Source organism: Morone saxatilis, unplaced genomic scaffold (genome assembly GCF_004916995.1).
Source record: "Morone saxatilis isolate NCDOM2014 unplaced genomic scaffold, NCSU_SB_2.0 Contig10, whole genome shotgun sequence".
Lineage (NCBI taxonomy): Eukaryota > Metazoa > Chordata > Actinopteri > Moronidae > Morone > Morone saxatilis.
The window spans coordinates 5,392,093-5,409,952 of NW_023339652.1; the positions used below are offsets into that span (position 1 = coordinate 5,392,093).

Below are 17,860 nucleotides of genomic sequence, written 5' to 3' on the forward strand. Positions count from 1 at the left end.
TTTTACTCACATTAAATCATTTAGTAACTTTGCCTTGCATACTAACTGGGTATAGATATATAGATGGACAGTGGATAGTATAATTTGGTTTGCTGAAAACGGCAATGCAGTATTGCCTTTATATAACATTACCAAAAGATTATCAAGCTTATTGTCTATTAATAAACCTTAAACCTTTTCAATACTGTCATTGTGGCTCAATAATCATTTAATAAATGACAGAGAACAGTACATTTCCATAATTACATAATATCATTTAATTTACAATACTGTCAGTACATTGTATAACATTACCCAGAAATGAAAGAATGAAATTAAACTGAAAAAAAATTAATCTGCAATCATAATAAACTGCATTACCCTTGACACTTCACAAATGTATGTAAGAATAATATTGAATAAAAAGGCCCCAATATAGACCCTTGTGGGACTCCATATTTAACCTTTATATATTTAGCTAAATTCTCAGCATACTAGTGTATATTGTCTATTATCTTAATATCTATGATCTATAAACTATTCCACCTAAGTATATATTTGGACTCTCAGGGCAATTCTTTATTTTTTTTCAGATTGTGGATATGAGAATGACATTCATTTAAACACAATGCACTCACTTACCTTTCTCCAGTGTCCCGGCGGAGCTTTCACACCTGACATCCAGTCAACAAAGGAGTTCCCAGACGACGTGGTGACCTTCGTACGGAACCATCCAGTCATGTTCAACCCCATCTACCCAGTGGGGAGGAGACCTCTAGTGGTTCGGACCAATGCTGACTACAAATACACATCAGTGGCAGTGGACCAGGTCATGGCTGCTGACGGCAACTACCAAGTGCTCTTCCTGGGCACAGGTATGAATGTAGACAGGTCCAGCAGATTCTAGCAAAGTACAGCCAAATTTTGCTCTTTCTTATGTTCACAACAAGAGCTATATTATGTTTTCTGCTGTATGTTAAGGCCATGCTAAAATACTGTAACAAAAACAATTTCATGTATATCCTCTAGAAGGCAGAATTAATTTAAACCTCAAATCAGATCATTTTGAGTGAAAGGATTATCAGCAGAATGATGTGTCTTATTTCATTTGTTCAAAAGCGGATGAGGCTGCATTGAAAATGGCACTGAACTGGTGGATTTCATTCACTTTCTCGTTCCATAAACCACCAGAAAGCACATGCCCAAATAAGTAGATGTGGATGTATCTAAATTAGTTACAAACAATGCAGAAAAACTATAAAATGTGTCATTCAAATGTAAAATCTTTCTTTTTTTGATTGAAATTTTTCTAAAAATGAGTGTGGAATTTAAAAAAAGAGACATCACTCCTTTAGTATCAACATCGCTTTACTTATTGACACCCAAAATCACATTTGTTTTAGTTACTGGATATAGTTGTTGTTGTTGTTGTTGTTTTTTCAGTCTAAGTGAATATAGCCTTACTGAGGCCACAGGCTGAATTTTGGAATGAGCAAGGCCTCGACCGATACTGAGGTTGATAGTGATATACATATTTGAAAATAAAGCATCTGAAAATTATATATTGGCTAATCTTCAATTTTACACAAGCATTATTGATAAGGACGTCTTAAAATGGAAGAATTTTCAGTTAGAAAGAAACCAACTGACAGTGAAATGACAGGTAATACACTTTCCCTCTGTCACATGAGTCATCAGTTTCATAAATAAAGTATTGTTGAGTCCCTTTGCCACAGCTGGTTATCAGATAAACAGAGAACAGAGGTTAGGTTAGTTAAATGTGGGTGTGGTGGCAAATTTGAAAACACAAACAACATGACACAGCATAAAGCATAAATTATGTCACAGGCCACAGACAGGGTGACAAGATAAGGTCCTTTATCAGAGGACTTTAATCTCATACGTAGTAGTACATAGTTTAATTTTATTAAATCAGGTGCAAGAACATGCGAGTGGTTCGAGTGCAGTTCACTTGTCTCTTTGTTTGCTTTAATCAAAGGCTTTTAGAAACCTGAAGACATGAAAGTGCATATCTCATTGCACAAGCAGAAATATATAAAGTTCCTGTGCTTACAAACAGAGTAATATGTGTGTGTGCAGACATCCTTTTGCGTGCATTCGTGCACATGTTTGCGTTCAGCAAGCCACCCTCGGACTCTCTCTCTCTCTCACAGCTGCTTGTGTTTATCAGACACCCTCTCCACTCTGTTTCTCCTGCCTGAATTCTTGAAGAAAAGCCTGTGCTGTCTTACCATATCTGAGCACGAAAATGCTGCTTTGTCTGAAGAATGAGGGAGACTCTCTTATCAGGCATTTCCAGGAGCTGTTACTGTAACTCCTTCTCCCCGCTCTGCTGCTCCAGCTCCCTGGACAAAACAGCCATATTGATGATGGTAGTGTTGCATTTTGCCCTTTTCGTGGCCCTTATCCTCCCTCGTGCAGAGCTCCCATTCCCTCTCCTGCCACAGTTGATTTTGATATGGAAGCTGGCCATGGCTATCATGCTTAATTCAAAAGCAAACATGGGTAAAGGAAAACAGACTTGGAGTTTATTTTTTTCACTAGTTTTTTTCTAGCACACATGTCTCGGCATAGCCATATCTGCCTCACATGGTTGTTAAATGTCTGCGTGTGCCTACAACTCATGACATGTCTCCCTTTCCGCCCCCAGACAAAGGCACAGTACAGAAGGTGATTGTCCTGCCCACCAATCAGTCCCTGCATGAAGATCTGATCCTGGAGGAGATGGAAGTGTTTAAGGTCAGCTGTTTTTCTCCCTTTGCTTTTTATTCCACTCTTACTTTCATCCCTTTTCCCTCCCAAAATCAAAGGCTGGGTGGAGGAAGAGGAGGAGGAGGGTGAGCTTGGCCACAAGACAAAGGCCAGGGGGCAGACAGACAAAAGCAGGGTGGCATTCAGGATATGGATGTTCTGCAGTGCAGGGCAGCATGGAGTGATGGGAAACATGCTTACATACTGCAAGAGTCTGGTTGTTGCCCCGAGTGAACCTTCGCACACACTGTTTTATCTTAGCTAAAAATCCCTAAAAGTGTGATTAACCTGTGATCAGACGGCTCCTTTGATCTCCCACAGCACCTGGACTATAGCAGTCTGTCATTCAGAAGACATTTATTCTCAGAAGACATATATTTATTCTAGAAAGTTAAAGACATCTGGCGGGAAGCTGATCCTAGATGGCTACCTTCTCTGCTATGACTATTATTTTATTAAAGTATGATAAGCTGTTTTCTGTAATCAAAAAAATATTTTTAAAGGAATTGTTTGGCATTCTGGGAAACCCGTTTTCTTTCTGAGAGGTGTTGCAAATTAACAATTAACATCCACCATAAACACACCAGTGTCATATCTGAATAGGAAATATGAACCTGCAATGAGCAGCCAGTTAGCCTAGCTTACCCCATAAAATCACAACGTATTGTTGGCTTATGCACTTCAGTTTTTGGCAAGATTAAACAAATAAGAAATTATTTATGAATTAGTGAGCTTAGAGGTGCTGGTAGGCGGATTTTGGACAGATTTTTCGGGCAGAGCCTGCATCGCTGTTTCCAGTCTTTGTGCTAATCTGCTGGCGGCGGCTTCATATTTTACAGATCTAAACATCAAACTCTCAATTTGATAGAAAAAACAACAATGTCCAAAAGCTCTGAACTTGCTTCTTTTTTGTGCCATTTCTCAGAATCAAGCTCCTGTTACAAACTTGAGAATATCCTCCAAAAAAGTAAGTGTCCTTCCCAACTTTGCTTTCCTCGCATATTAAGTGCAGTTTAATTGTTTTAATATGTTATTCATACTTCATGGCTTCCATGTAACGCACGAGAGAGAAATCTCCTGTGCATAATAAGCCTCCCAAAGGCAAGGAAATAATAAGCCATAATTGTTTCTGCACTCTGCTTCATTTTCCTGTCAGCCGGCCACTTATTAAGACAAACAGGGCGACTGACATTTGAACTGTTTACTTTGCAGCAACAGCTGTACGTCAGCTCGGAGTTCGGGGTCTCGCAGGTCTCCCTGCACCGTTGTCACGCTTACGGCTCGGCTTGCGCTGACTGCTGCCTCGCCAGAGACCCCTACTGCGCATGGGACGGACTCAGCTGCTCTCGCTTTTATCCCACAGGCAAAAGGTACACAAAGGTTTACAGTTTTAGGATTCATAACTGCAGTTTTGTGGGAGTGTTCAGTATCTTTAAATTGCATGCAAAGGAGTTTTTAGTGTCCACCAGAGATTCTTGTCTAAGCAGTGTGAGGAAAAAAAATTGTTTTTAAGCCCCACAAAAAACCTTTTCAGTGTTAATAAGTGCTGACAGGTGTTGATTAGAGAGTCCATTCATGAAGGCAGCTATTCAAAACTTTCACTAGTGTTAAATAAGCATTGGCATAGTGTGGATTTTTTAAATAAAATTCAGTATTTCTATTCACTCGCTTTGAATCTTTCCCAATTTGCCTTGACAATCTAGTGAGACATCCAAAGTATTCCTCAGTTATACAACAAATATGAAATCAATCAATGCACCACGCCCTGTCGTATTATATTGAATGTGGGACACAGCTAAGGAACAACAATATGTTAAACAAGAATGGAAAAGAGCTGCTCACAGCCTCCTTCAGCACACACGTCAATGTCAATGTAAGCCATGTCACCGATTCGGCTTTTGTTGCTTCCCTCACTCCGTCTAGACATAACACAGACGAGGAGGTACGAGCAACACCTCGTCTCTAAAGCAGCACGTCTCTGGTCTCTTTAAGGACCAGCTGCCTGTCTCTTGACATTCCAGTCAGTCGCAGGTCAGGCTTAGTTTGGTCCCAGAACAAAAGCGCAGCGCCAGTTTTTCCTGCGGAAAATGTGTCTGAGATGTGTCAGCTGTTTACGTGCTCTTTTCCTCAAGCTGTTCTATATGAGTGTGCCCCGCTGAGTGGAATAACAGTCAGATTTTCCTCATATTGTTTTGGCACTGAGTGCTCCTCGCGCAGTTTCAATATGAGAGGCACATGTGAGGAAGAAGGTTGTTATGATTGTGTGGTTTTTTTTCTGTATTTAGCTGCAGTGTATTAATACTCATTGCTATTTTCTTCTAATATTTTTTAGGAGAAGCAGAAGGCAGGACATTATGCATGGAAATCCACTCACTCAATGCAGAGGATTCAATCTTAAAGGTAATTAAAGCTGCCAGCACTAATCAATATATTTGGAGTGTGAAAGGTGTCGCTAGTAGGGACAACCCCGCTGAGATTTTTCCACAGAGCTTAGGCTCTTTTAGCTAATTGTTTAGATTTTACGGCCCACAAATAACACAGTCATCAACCTCACAACAGCAGGCAGCTGTTTTTTTCAGCAAAAAAAAAAGCTCTGATTAATTCCCTGCACGCTACCTGCCCCGCACCCGACAGCAGACTAAATGAGCAAATAGCTGCAGAAGAAAAGCAGCTAGCAGATACAGACCTTTTTTTAAAGGGTAAATATTACGCTTACTTACTTCCAAATGAATGCTAATGTTGCTACATGTCAACAGGTTGTGTAAATAGGCAATTGCTAACAAATTCATGTGGTGGGAATGTTTTCAGCTCTTTTTTAAGTTCCACTGCCCCCAAGTGTCCAAAAAATACATAAAAGAGTAAAAGTAATGTAGTATTTGAAAAGGGAAATTTGTCATGTTAGACATACTCCCACCGCAGATTGACATTGACACATTTACTGTCATTCTAAAAGTAAGTCTGATGGAGAGATAATTTTGATGGACGAATGACTGTAGTTGTTTCCACCAAAGCTGTAGCTGCAACTGCTGTATGTTCCTGCGTGTTCATGTACCTGTCCAGGGGTGTTGCTTGTCTGTTTGATTGTCCAGGTGCTGCACAACAATCCTTCACAGAAACGCACGCAGTCGACTGGCGGGGTGCAGTTTAATGAGAGGAGAGGATTCGCTCCCCAGAGAGCTCCATTTCCACAAAACAGTTTACGTTTCTAAATTAACACGAGCTTGGGGAAGCAACCATATGGCCATTACCACTAATTAGTCAGAACCCTGTCACACATCCAGCTGAGTGATGTACCATTTAGCTGCGACAAAAAAAACGACACGGCAAATGAGACGAAACTGAGTTGACGCATTGGAGGTTGTTTTGTTATTCGGTTAGAAATTGAAGAAGTCTGGGTGAAGTTTGGCTCTTGTTGCAGGTGTTGGACTAAGCTTTGTGTCAACATTTCACTCTCACTGTGGGGACTTCAGACAGATTTGAGCCCATCTGTGGGGTTTATGTCCGTCAGCAAGTGACGTCTGATGTGGCTCCATTGACTCGATGTGTGTGTGTGTGTGTGTGTGTGCGCCAGCCTACAGAAACGCAGTGGAGATGACGCAATACGGCGTGAAAAACAACACCACCTTCCTGGAGTGTCTTCCCAAGTCTCCCCAGGCCTCCATTCGCTGGCTTATTCAGAGGGACAATGACAGGAGGAAAGAGGTCAGTTTGACATTTAGAGAGGTCAAAGGTCACACATCACACCCGCCCCTCGCTCGTATGTAACAGGCCGAAGTGGGGCAAAGACCACAAAGGAAATCCCTAAGAGACATAACTGATTAAATGTCCTTTTTCTGATGTACAGGGAGCCGCTCTGGTGTTTCAGTCGCGTAGTTAAATCATTACATCAAACATTAATCATGTCGTGCATTCAGATGAGCTCACACACTTGATAAGGACTTGTATCGCCTGAGGAATGACAAAGTGAGCACTTATTGGCAGCGGAGCGTCCTAATGAGCAGCGATACAGATCAAACATGATATAGACCTTGACTAATGACCGGATTCTTAGCGGGGAAACATTTCACAAATATTTGACAGTCCCTTTAACCCTTTGAAAGAAAGTGAAATATTAAATGAAGCCCGGTAAGAGAGCGCCTGCTTAAATAAAGACACAATCTTCTATGGATTTAGTTCTCGCCTCCGTGGTGCAGGCTCAGAGTAATGGCCGTTTTATAGCCGTTTCCCCGTGAGAATCGAAGTTGCCCCTGAAATAAATCACTTTAGTTTTACGGTGTGTAATCATTGGAGTCTTTTCCAAACTAAAGTCCAGCTAGTTTAAAAGGTAGTCAGTGGATAAGGAATAAACAGTGTGGTATTAAGGGTTTAAGTATCAGTTAAGTATCAGTTTAATATCATGGTTATTTTAAATTGATTGCTTATTTTTGATTATCTGTATTCCAGATTATTTCTTTCTCTTTAATTTACATTTAGTAATTGCTCAAGTTTAACCTGTTACCTGTCTGCACTGTATATACTGTGAAGCTAGATTTAGTTCCCTTGCAATTCTCTGTCACACATCATGTGGATGGTGTTATGACACGGCCTAATTGTGCCAACCACAGGTGAAGCTGAGTGACCGCGTCCTCTCCACGGAGCACGGCCTCCTCATCCGCTCCGTCCAGCTGTCCGACCAGGGCCTTTACTACTGCCTGACCACCGAGAACAGCTTCAAACGCACCGTCGCCAAGATCCGCCTGCGAGTGCTGAGCGAGGCCATGGTGAGCATGCTGACGGACAAGCAGCAGTCGCCGTGGGCCTGGGCCAGCTCGCTGCACCCCAAGGTCCTATTGGCAGCCTTCAGTCCGGCGGAGAGCCTGGCCGTGCAGCAGTACTGCAAAGAGAGGAAGGAGCTCCAGAACCTCCAGCAGAGGCAGCAGCAGCCTCCGCCGCCTGGACCTCTCAGGGGCGACATGGCCAAACTGAAGCCCCTGCTGGACCGCAGGAAGAGCCGCAACCGCCGCAATCACCTCCCAGAGGTCTGACACAAGGGGAGCTGGCTGCTGCAGAGACTGACACGCACGCCTTCCTCTGTTTCTATATCCAGATCCTCATTTTCCAACTCTCATCTCAAACTGCAGAGCTGCACTGTGGACGTACAGTAAAACGAGGAGGTGGGTGCGGGGAGTTGTTATTCGGCAATATCTCTTTTTTTTGTTTTTTTCTTGCATGAGGCACTGTGACCAGATGGCTGTGACATACACTAACGCACACTCACAGGCACCCACAAGCCATTCATCACAAACTGAAGTGGCCCTGTTGCGAGTGCCACTAATAAACTGTGGTCTCCGCTGATATTGCTTATGATAATACACCATGAGATGCAGCTCTGATCTTATCATACTTTAGATATTAGAGGGGAAATTGGACCGTCCGGATATTAGCTCACAGTGGATTTGTTCACTAAAAGAGGAGTTAATTTGAACTCAAGATAGTAAATAAAGGAGATTGAAAAGGGACAAAAGGGAGACAGATGCATGTTTGACAGTGAGTGCCCTCTGGAAGTATTATACTAATCTTTCATTAGATTCTACTCACATTTCTGTGTTTACTTTAAACTAACAAAATTGTCTGCTCAGTGGGATGACATGTAGGGTAATAAAAAGTCCACTTGTGTGGAAAAAAATAACTTTTTCATCTCACAGGTTGACAGCCATACTGTCTACTGTTCATACAAAGTGCAGATGGCAAGTGGTCCCAATAAGTGTTATATTACAGTGCTGTCAGCAAATGTATTAGTTCAAAGGCCAAACTTGACATCCAGTGCTGATGTTACCCAAACAGAAATAGTATTAAAAGACTGAGTAGAATATGAAAGTCTGTGTGTGAGCTGTTGCAAACATCTTACATGATCTCTCCTGTATTTATTCCTATTACTCAGACATACATGTAAGAGACTGTTAATTCGGCTGCATATTGTATCATACTTGTTTGTAGCACAGACGCATGTTTATGAGTAACGTAGTGGTCTCTTAATCCTTTGAGTAACCAAACCTGCAGATAAGCAGATTTTTTTTGGTTAGTGTAAACCTGGAAAGTTTACATCATAAGGTACAGTAGATGCTGAAACATGACAATATCCTTCTTTGGATCCACATTTTCCACGTCATCTATAGCAAACTGGACGTACTTTTAAAGGACCAGTGTGTAAGATTTAGTGGTATCTGGCTGTGAAGTTGTAGACTACAGACTGATGACCTGGGAATGAGAGGCTGTGAAGTGTGTAGGAGGAACTACAATGGCCGCAAAACTAAAAAAAAAGGCCAGAAACATGGCGGACTTCATGGAAGGTGAGCTGCAGCGTCTGTAGATAAAAGCTCAATCAAAGGTAACAATAACACAAAGATTCCTATGTTCAGGTAATTTTACACACATACCTTGAATGTTATATCCAATTTCTGCCAATAGATCCTCCTAAATGTTACACACTGGACCTTTAACTCAGCAAGACAGTCTGTGAGATAAACCATTTGACATTTGTGAATAGACTGGTTTTTTTTTTTCAGAAGCGTAGTTAATGTAGATAGAGATTATTTGTTGCTTGTGTACAGAGTATTTTTTTGTCCGTTTCATCCTTTTAATTTAATGTTGTGCTGAGTTTTTGTGAAATAATTGTGTATATAATTTCATCCTATTTCACCAACTATGACTGTATCTGCAAATTGCAGAGATATACAGTATTATTTTCATTTTGAGAAAAGACTCTCTAGCTGTACCTTCCCTCATACAGATCTCTGCTCCACGCTGAATAAAACTGTGTGACCAGCATCATGTCAGCTTCAACTCAGTGTAATTTCAGTGTTATGAAACATATGTATTTCTATTTATTATTGTCATGATAGCCTGAATAAATCAATTCAGATGAATCTCAATTTTACAGAAAGATCTCATGTCTGTATGGTAAATATTAAGCTGCAGCAAACAACTGGTTAGCTTAGCTCAGCACAAAGACTTGAAACAGCTAGCCTAGCTCTGTCTGAAGGTAACAAGCTTTTGACAACCTGTAAAATATATGGGTTTAATATTAAACGGAAGCTTAAAAGGGTCTAGCTTTTCAAACAGAAGCGTGTGTTCTATATTTCAAAGATCAGTGGACAGTGTAAATTGCCCCACCTCAAGGAAGAGCTGTAAAACTTGTCTGTTTTAATCCCAATGAAACACGTATATGTGTGACATGTCAGATTCAGACCGAGCAGTAAAATCAAAGACACCCAGGGGGGCTCGTTTGTAAGCCATAAAATCGAAGAGAGGCCTCCTGCTAGGCAGAAATACTGCTTTCTCACTAAACAAACCCAAGTACCATTCATAACAGCAGTATAATCATCCCCCAGTCCATTTTGTATTGCTTTGTTTGATTGATGGGCCACTCAAGGTAAAGAGGAAACCATTTAAGTTTGCTTCAACGTGCACAATGCGGCAGTTTGTTTCAGCAGCGGGACAGTCTCTATGTATTTTGGACCAAGATGGATGTAGACCAGTTTTAAACAGCCCAGTACTACGAAAGGATACCCAATGAAAAACTCCTTTTCAGCTTTTATTCATTTTGAAGACACTACTTCAGCAAAGGATATGAACATTTGCGCAAGACTAGATTCATGGACACTTTATTTTGTAGGATGTCAAGCAAACTCATTTCTCCTCTGTGTGGATTGATAACCTGACAGTTCAGAGGAGTCTCCATCTGCTCTCCCTCCAGAAATCCCTGATTGAGTTAATGTTACAGTGTTTGCAATTAAAACAATACATGGCAAAGGAATTCAGCTCTTGTGCTTTACAAAATCACAGTATCCCCTTCCCTTGAATCAAGGGAGGTATGACATTATAAATAACACTGAAATTACAAAAAAGTGCAAGTCTATATCAAAAGGTTCAATGTCCCACAGCAGCTTAAATGCACTCTTCTCTGCATGAGTCATTCACACCAGCTTGTTACTTCTCCTCACCACCACGCAGTAGGAGGTGAGACACAGGACGAAGATAGCCACACCAATGCCCAACAGCGCCTTCTGTATCATGTCCAACATCTGGATACGGGAGATGAGCTCCTTCTTAAACAAATCCGCTGTTTCGTCATCCAACGAAGCCGTCTGGTAGAGGGAGACGGGACGAGAGGGTGACTGATTACCATGCATCCCAAGCTAACAGAATATACACTTCACAACTGCAGGGCTCATTTTTATCTTACCTCGTTCAGCCAAGCAAGAGGGAATATGGTGTAATCCTTGACTTTCTTAAGCACCCTGCAGGGAAAGAGTTCATTACTCAGCATTCAGTTTCATGATGTTGTCTCAAAACAATACACCTATTCACTTTATGGCTGAGAGTTAGAGGAGAAGTTCAATAACACTCTGTCCTTACGGTAAATATGAGGCTACAGACAACAGCCGGTTAGCTTAGCTTAGCACAAAGACAGGGAACGGCAACCCTGGCTCCATCTGAAGGTAACAAGTTTTGCCTAACAAATAGGTAATATCTAGTCTATATAGTATCTATATAGTAGTATAATCTGTACAAAGCAGTAGGTTAACTTAGCAGTTAACTTACCAGACCAGAAAAAAGTGATTTTTAGTGGTGTTGAATGGCAGATTAAGTTGCCTCTGAACAGAACTAGGGTTGTCCTAATCTTTATATTATGCTAAGCTAAGCTAACCAGCTGCTGGCTGTAGCCATACAAACATTGAGGGTGGTCTCAGTCTTCTCATCTAACTCTCGTCAAGCAGGGAAAAAAATCATATTTCCCCAAAGTGTTCCCTTTAAAAATCTTTTTGAATCACAACTTACGTGATGACATTTGATGGTCCGTACATCATATTCACTTGAATTCTCTTGGCAAACCTCAAGGTGAACCCAGTTGTCTGGTGGAAAAAATACCACAACTTACATCCGAGTCGCTAAAAGTCAAAAATCACAAAGTGAATTGAAGTTGAGAAGCTCTTACAGGTTCCACATCCAGGAAAGTGGCATGATGCTCCTCGCTGGGATTGAGGCCCAGAACCGCCTTTCGTAGGTACGGACTGCCATGAAGGAAGTGGGGCAGAGAGATGTAGATAGGTCTTCCTATTTACATAGCAAGAGAATAGACAACTCAACTACAGTGGACCCAAAACTCACAAAATGCCTAAAGATAGAGCTTGGTTTGTCCATTCTAGGCTACTGTAGAAACATGGGTCCAACGTGGCAGCCTCTGTAGAAGCTCCTTCTGTAATCTTTGTGTAGACACACAGTGATTCTTATTTTCAGGTGATACACTAATGAAAATATACCTATGAATATTTTACTCCATTTCTGCCAATAGATCCCTCTAAATGTTACACACTGGACATTTGATCCTACATAAAGAAATGCAAACTGACCGTCTTGACAGGAGCCGATGTCCAGTACTCCAGCCAAGGTGCAGTTCTTGGTGACATCCATATTTCTGCAGAAACATTGATTGTCTGGGTTGACTGTAGGGGAGGCCAGTGTATTTGGCTGGAGGGCATAGCGGTACACTTCAATCCCTTTCAGATCCTTGCTTTCCACAAAGCTAGCTGATACAGACCTGAAGACATAACAACACAGAGATTAGTTCAAAGGTTTTCCAGCAACTGAACCTTGTGTACCTTGTGTTATCTTTGGCTCTATGGTGCAACTTAACTCAGAATGACTCAAGTACATGACCATGGTTTTTTGGTATTGGCAAGCTCTGACCTCTAGTGGTTACTGAGAAGAAAGTCCAAATGGTAGCAGTTCTCAAATTAAGATTTTAAATCTTGCCGTCGTTGACACTTACTGGCCCATTTAATGTTCGCAAAGTGCAGTCAGACTAGATAAGATGATATTGCTCCCACAAAATGAAACTCTTCGTCACCTGCAGATGTCTGATGAGAAGAAATATATAGGCTTCTTCTTGTCCATAAAGGGAGCGAATGACGAAGCATCTGAGAAAGGGGGACAAGAAATCAGGTCAGAAAGGTGACTCGTCTGTATTTAGAGCTACAGAAGTGCGTTATAAGAAGGGGTTCAGGAAAAAAGAAGTCCTGTAGCTTTTTGTTACAAAGCACATTGCTGCATGAGCCACACCTGTCCCGTTGATCATGTCACAGTACGTGTCGTTCCAGAAACGTAAAGTCCTGTTGGACAAAATTCAATTTGTCAAAATTTGTATATTTGATTTAATAATACAATTTTTGTCACCTGTGAATATCTGTAGAACCTCAGTAAAGATACTAACTCAGTATCTCCTTCACCCTACCATAATCAGACATACCTCTGTCCTCGCCACATGTCAATTTGTCCAACTTTAGAGATGTCATCCTTTCCAGTGTAGACATTGTAGTAGCCATCATAGGTACCATTGTACTAGAAGAAATACATTTAAGTCAATAAATTAATAAAATCATAGTATATCTAAGGAGTTACTGGGTAGATTGAGTGTCTTAGGCCATATATTTGTTTACTCACAGGTGCAAACAGGCCCACAAGTGTTTTCAACATGGGGTCTGTGTAACCCCACAGCAGTTCATTGACTGTACGGCGCTGGTACAAGGAGGAGTTGCTTGACGTTATCAGTTTGTTCAGCATGCCATGAAACACTTTTGGAACCACTGAATAAGCTCCCTGAAAAGAAGTCCAAAAACATTTACCTTTTATATTTGTAAAAGCTCAGTAAATTATAATTTCTTTATCAGTGATGGTGTCAGTTATAAATCTGTATTCTTCCACAATGAAGCGTTTGCGAAACATGCAGAACTGCTGTTCAAAAAACTGCTGTGGTTGCCTGAAGAGATCAGAAAGAAATCCTCTTTTATGAGTGTTATACTGCGTAATCACTTACAGACACTCTTATTGGAATTGCTTTATCATTTGAGCCTTATACACGTTAAGACTACAGACTCAGACATGAACAGACTGCCATTGTAAAATATTCCGGTTGTTAATAATTTCCAGATTACAACAAGGCAGCATCTCTGCACCATGTTAATTTTAGCCTCAAGTTGCCAGTTACCATTGAGCTCGGTATTCTTAATACCTTTTTAGAACCTAAAACCCGTCCAATCCTCATTCAGATTGATCGGCTAACCAAGCAGGCTGCATGTTAATGAAAAACATGCAGCATTATCCAAGTAAACAGGAATTAGCCTGCTGCATTAGCTACTGTAGCTGACTTCTGGGGCAACTTGCCAGATAACCAAGCAAGCTGCTTGCTTCTGAAAAACATTGCTAAGTGTTGTAAGTGTAAACAGAAATTAGCCCGCTGCATTTGCTGTTGTAATTAACTGCGTACTGCTTCCAAGGAAACTTGCTGGCTAACCATGCTAGCTGCCCATATACACATTGTTGTTCACACGTTACACTGTGTGTCACTGTGGGAATAAAACACAGGTTGAAAAATACCTGAAGTTTTCTTTACATTTAAATATTTTGTATAAAATAGGGGTTTTATGGAAAAGCATGTTAATATTCCTCAAAGTATGATGATATCAGTGCAGAAACTCTATATATTGTTGCAACACTGGTATAGCATAAACCTTAACCTGTACCAACCAAACTTAAGTTCCCCTTCTGCAACAACCCTCCAGTGCACTGGTTCCCAACCTGGTGGTCGGGACCCTCTTTAAGGTTAAAAGATAAAATCTAAATCTGAGGGGGCCCAAGAAAAACCATAATGTAGTTCTGCTTTTAAGTTTATTGTACAAATGATTCTCTAATCTCTGCTTTCCTACTGAATTTCTGGATAGTTTTCAGCCTTAATATATTTTAAAGGAACAACCTGTGAAGGGGCAATCACTCTTCTCAGCTCACCAACAACCTGTCACAGAGGGTCACAGTCCAAAACAGGTTGGGAACCACAACCCACAGCTTGCTTTGGCATAGCTCCTCTTGGCTTTGCAACAGAGGTACCGTAACTAATATTAGCAGTAGAGCTGAGTCAAGTCAGGAATCACCGCACAGTGGGGTTACACTTACAGCCACAGCCAGGTTGAGGGTGGTGATTTTGTCTTCTTCTGATCCCACTGACATGGATGGCTCGAAGATGGCCCCAAAAGGCAGCAGGAAGGAGGCAGTGTGATTCGGGTGGAAAGTGATGTTCTCTTTGGCGAGATATCTTGTCCTGAAGGGGGAGAGGGTCTTACTTAGACATTACATTTCATATGACATCAGGAATAAAAGCCTTTTGTTTCTGTATTAGATTTGTTTCAAATCAAATTCGGAACACCTGTCATCAAAATGATATTTAAGAGGTAAACAAATCAACCTTACCAATATGTGTAAGGTCCCCTTTCCACTACCACTGGAATTGCACCATACTGCAAAACCTCCAGGGGGTTTTTCAAGTCAAAAAACCAGAACTGCCTGTACACCTTTGCCCCTGCAGCCACCCAGTTGTCATAAGCTGTTGTTCCAGGCTCAATGACGGCTTCCTAAACCCCACAGACACACAGACACAGTCTATTTTTAACATGCCTCAAGACTGCCAGCAGGCCAGCTGTCCCACTGATACATGAAAACGGTGGATGCTCTGTGATAAAAAAGGTCTAAACCGTTTTTTTTCTCTCTCTCTACAGTGCCTTAAACAAATCACACATGCCTATCTTTTGATGGAGGAAAACAAGACACACTTGCCACACTTGCCAGTTGAAGCAGCTTTCCAAAAAACGCACGCCTCTCATTTCTCCTGATTCACCTTGATCACCGCGTACACACACACATTCACACACTCTGTCACTCCCTATTCTCCACCCAAGGGTGAAACTGAGCACCATACCTTCTCCACTGTCCCCTCAATGACGTTGTTCCCCACTGGGATAAGGATGCCTCCCAGGATGGCTACCACCGCCCCAATCACAGCTCCAGCTATCAGCCCGCACCTTCTGTTACAGAAAACCATGGTGGTGTGCGTTTCCCTCCGTCCGTTCCCTCTCCGTACGTCTGTCTGTCTGTCTGCCTTCCTGCCTGCCTGGCAGCCTGTTCTCCTTCTGTCTGTGTTTGTGGTGTGTGCTAGTGTGTGCAGCTCGTCTATGTTTGCGACCCGGCAGCAGCAGCAGCAGCAGCACAGGCAGGCTGTAACATCAGAGGAGCTGACAGAGCAGCTGAGGCCAGGTAAAGGTACAGACACCTCTGGGAGGCGCCTAGGTACCTCCTATAAATGAAGTTATATAATGACAAGACAAGTTTAAGGTTCAGCTTAAAAGACATGACCTTTGGGTATCAGCAGTCACTATCAGACCAGGAGATAACACCTGCAATGAGCTGAGGAGGAAAGTTGGTGCACGGAGACGTAGTGCATAAAATAAAAAGTTTATGTCTGATCTTCGATTTGTTTCAATAGTATTTTATATTTTAATACTTGCCATTTATTTGAATCCTCATTGATGTGAGATATATCAGTTCTGGATATCCAGAGACCTAGATGATGAAAACCTTCAAAGACATTTCAGTCTTATTACATTCTTTCCTGTTCTGTTTCTCTTGTCTCCTCTCCAATTTCTGCTCATCCCAGCTACAAGGTTACCAGACACAGAAAAAAGGAGGAATATATGAATTATTAACTATATTCCCATCGTGCAGAGACCATGAGAAAAGCTTATCTGTATTTGTGGTTGTGTAGTTTCATGGGGGATATTAAAATGAATTGCCCTTTATCTGTCTGAAAGAGATTTTGCAATGCTTATCTTGATTCATCATTGTGATATACATGATTAACTGATACTTGTCAATTAGCAACAATATAACCTTGATTGTGCACATGCTGATCGATGGATCCAACCCTTCTTGGCAGACGCTTGGCTAAATCTCAGTGCATGTGTTAAAGACATTCATGCAAACACGCAGCCCTTCACATAACAAACTGAAAGAACACATAGGAACAAAAATGAACAACACTGATTTGAAAAAAAAAAAAACACCAGGGAGACAAATTATGTAAAAGCCAAAGATTAAAACCTAAAAATGAAGGTTATAACATTACTCAAAGGTAAAAGCCAGATTAAAAACATATAGTTTTTTTTATTATAGGTTTCTAATATCCAGAGGCAGCAAATCTCACAGTTTAGGGGCATAAAAACAAAAGGCACTCTCACCAGCACTTTTATGGGACACATAAGGAACATTTAAAAAGAAAAGCATCTGGTTGGAACATAAAATTAAAGAGTCTACATCCTACACCTCCCAGTTCCCATAATTCAACTGAATAGTACCTTTCCTCCCACCCTAAATGCATGTGTCTCTTAAAATCCACATCCATTGTAATAAGTTTTCTTTTAGCCTAGCCTAAACCGTCATAACCCTGATGACATCACTATGACATCATACGGGGTGTTAAAGAAGAAGACATTGCTTTCGTTGGCTGTGTTGGCCCTTTAAGCCTTCCAGCACTGTGTGGTGCTCTGCTGTAGGGTTGAGCACACAGTATTATTCCCAGCCGTCATATTCATACTGCTCTACAGCACCGTGAAGTTACATATTACCACCACTGGAGGGCAGCACCATCATTCCCTCGCCACTCACTGAGCATCCAGTGCAGAAGGCCTGCCTGGTCCATCCCTCCCTGTCTCTCTGCCAAAGACCTGTCTCCATCTATTTAAACAAACTTTCTTGTTACAACAGTTTGAATCTCACCTGACTTTATTGTTGACGGATTGGATTTCAGGATGTGTGGGTCAACACTAGGTCTATAGACTTTGTGTTTCTCTGCCAGTTGCTTATATTGTTATTGAAAACATGTCATTGATAATATTTATGTCAATCTGTTCTATTTGTTTAAAAAGATTGACATATTTCGAGTCTGACAATGCACTTCTTGTAGAGATTGCAATGCAATAAAACAGCAAGCAACAGAGGATAAACTGCAGAAATATCCGATTCCTACCAGATATCGCTGCTGTCCCGACTTCTTTGGACACACAAATAATCAGTTTCTATTCATCTAATGATTAATTTAGGGTTTTAAAATGTTAATAATGTCAATAATGTTGTATTGTTGTTTGTATTCTGGGTTTTAAAACATATAATAAGTTATAAGTGTGCGTTTAACAAGCCAGTTTTTCCTAATTCATCACCATGTGCACAGTTTATCATCAAATCAAGT

The 17,860-nt window shown here is 41.2% G+C and overlaps 2 protein-coding genes across 3 annotated transcripts in view; one reads left to right on the plus strand and one right to left on the minus strand.

The window, feature by feature from the left end:
- The window catches only part of sema3c (sema domain, immunoglobulin domain (Ig), short basic domain, secreted, (semaphorin) 3C), a 44,867-nt gene extending 29,236 nt beyond the window's left edge, over positions 1-15,631 (plus strand). The window contains exons 12-19 of one of the 2 annotated variants that reach the window (XR_004797455.1): positions 632-854; positions 2,651-2,739; positions 3,677-3,718; positions 3,964-4,121; positions 5,084-5,151; positions 6,323-6,453; positions 7,356-7,904; positions 15,339-15,631. Coding sequence is in view for 1 of the 2 variants with exons in the window: in XM_035680136.1 (XP_035536029.1) it covers positions 632-854; positions 2,651-2,739; positions 3,677-3,718; positions 3,964-4,121; positions 5,084-5,151; positions 6,323-6,453; positions 7,356-7,775 (1,131 nt within the window). In the remaining variant the exon portion in view is untranslated. Of the gene's footprint in view, positions 1-631; positions 855-2,650; positions 2,740-3,676; positions 3,719-3,963; positions 4,122-5,083; positions 5,152-6,322; positions 6,454-7,355; positions 9,052-15,338 lie in introns of those variants that run through there. The other variant, XM_035680136.1, reaches the window with a different exon arrangement.
- Positions 10,399-15,661, minus strand: cd36 (CD36 molecule (thrombospondin receptor)). Its single transcript, XM_035680151.1, has 12 exons — positions 15,539-15,661; positions 15,034-15,194; positions 14,740-14,884; positions 13,234-13,389; positions 13,040-13,131; positions 12,853-12,902; positions 12,641-12,710; positions 12,144-12,331; positions 11,729-11,847; positions 11,572-11,645; positions 10,976-11,030; positions 10,399-10,877 (listed from the first exon to the last, which is right to left on the minus strand). Exons 1-12 carry the CDS (start codon positions 15,659-15,661, stop codon positions 10,707-10,709), a joined length of 1,404 nt encoding a protein of 467 aa, XP_035536044.1. The 3' UTR covers positions 10,399-10,706.
- Between the last annotated feature and the right edge of the window lie 2,199 nt (positions 15,662-17,860).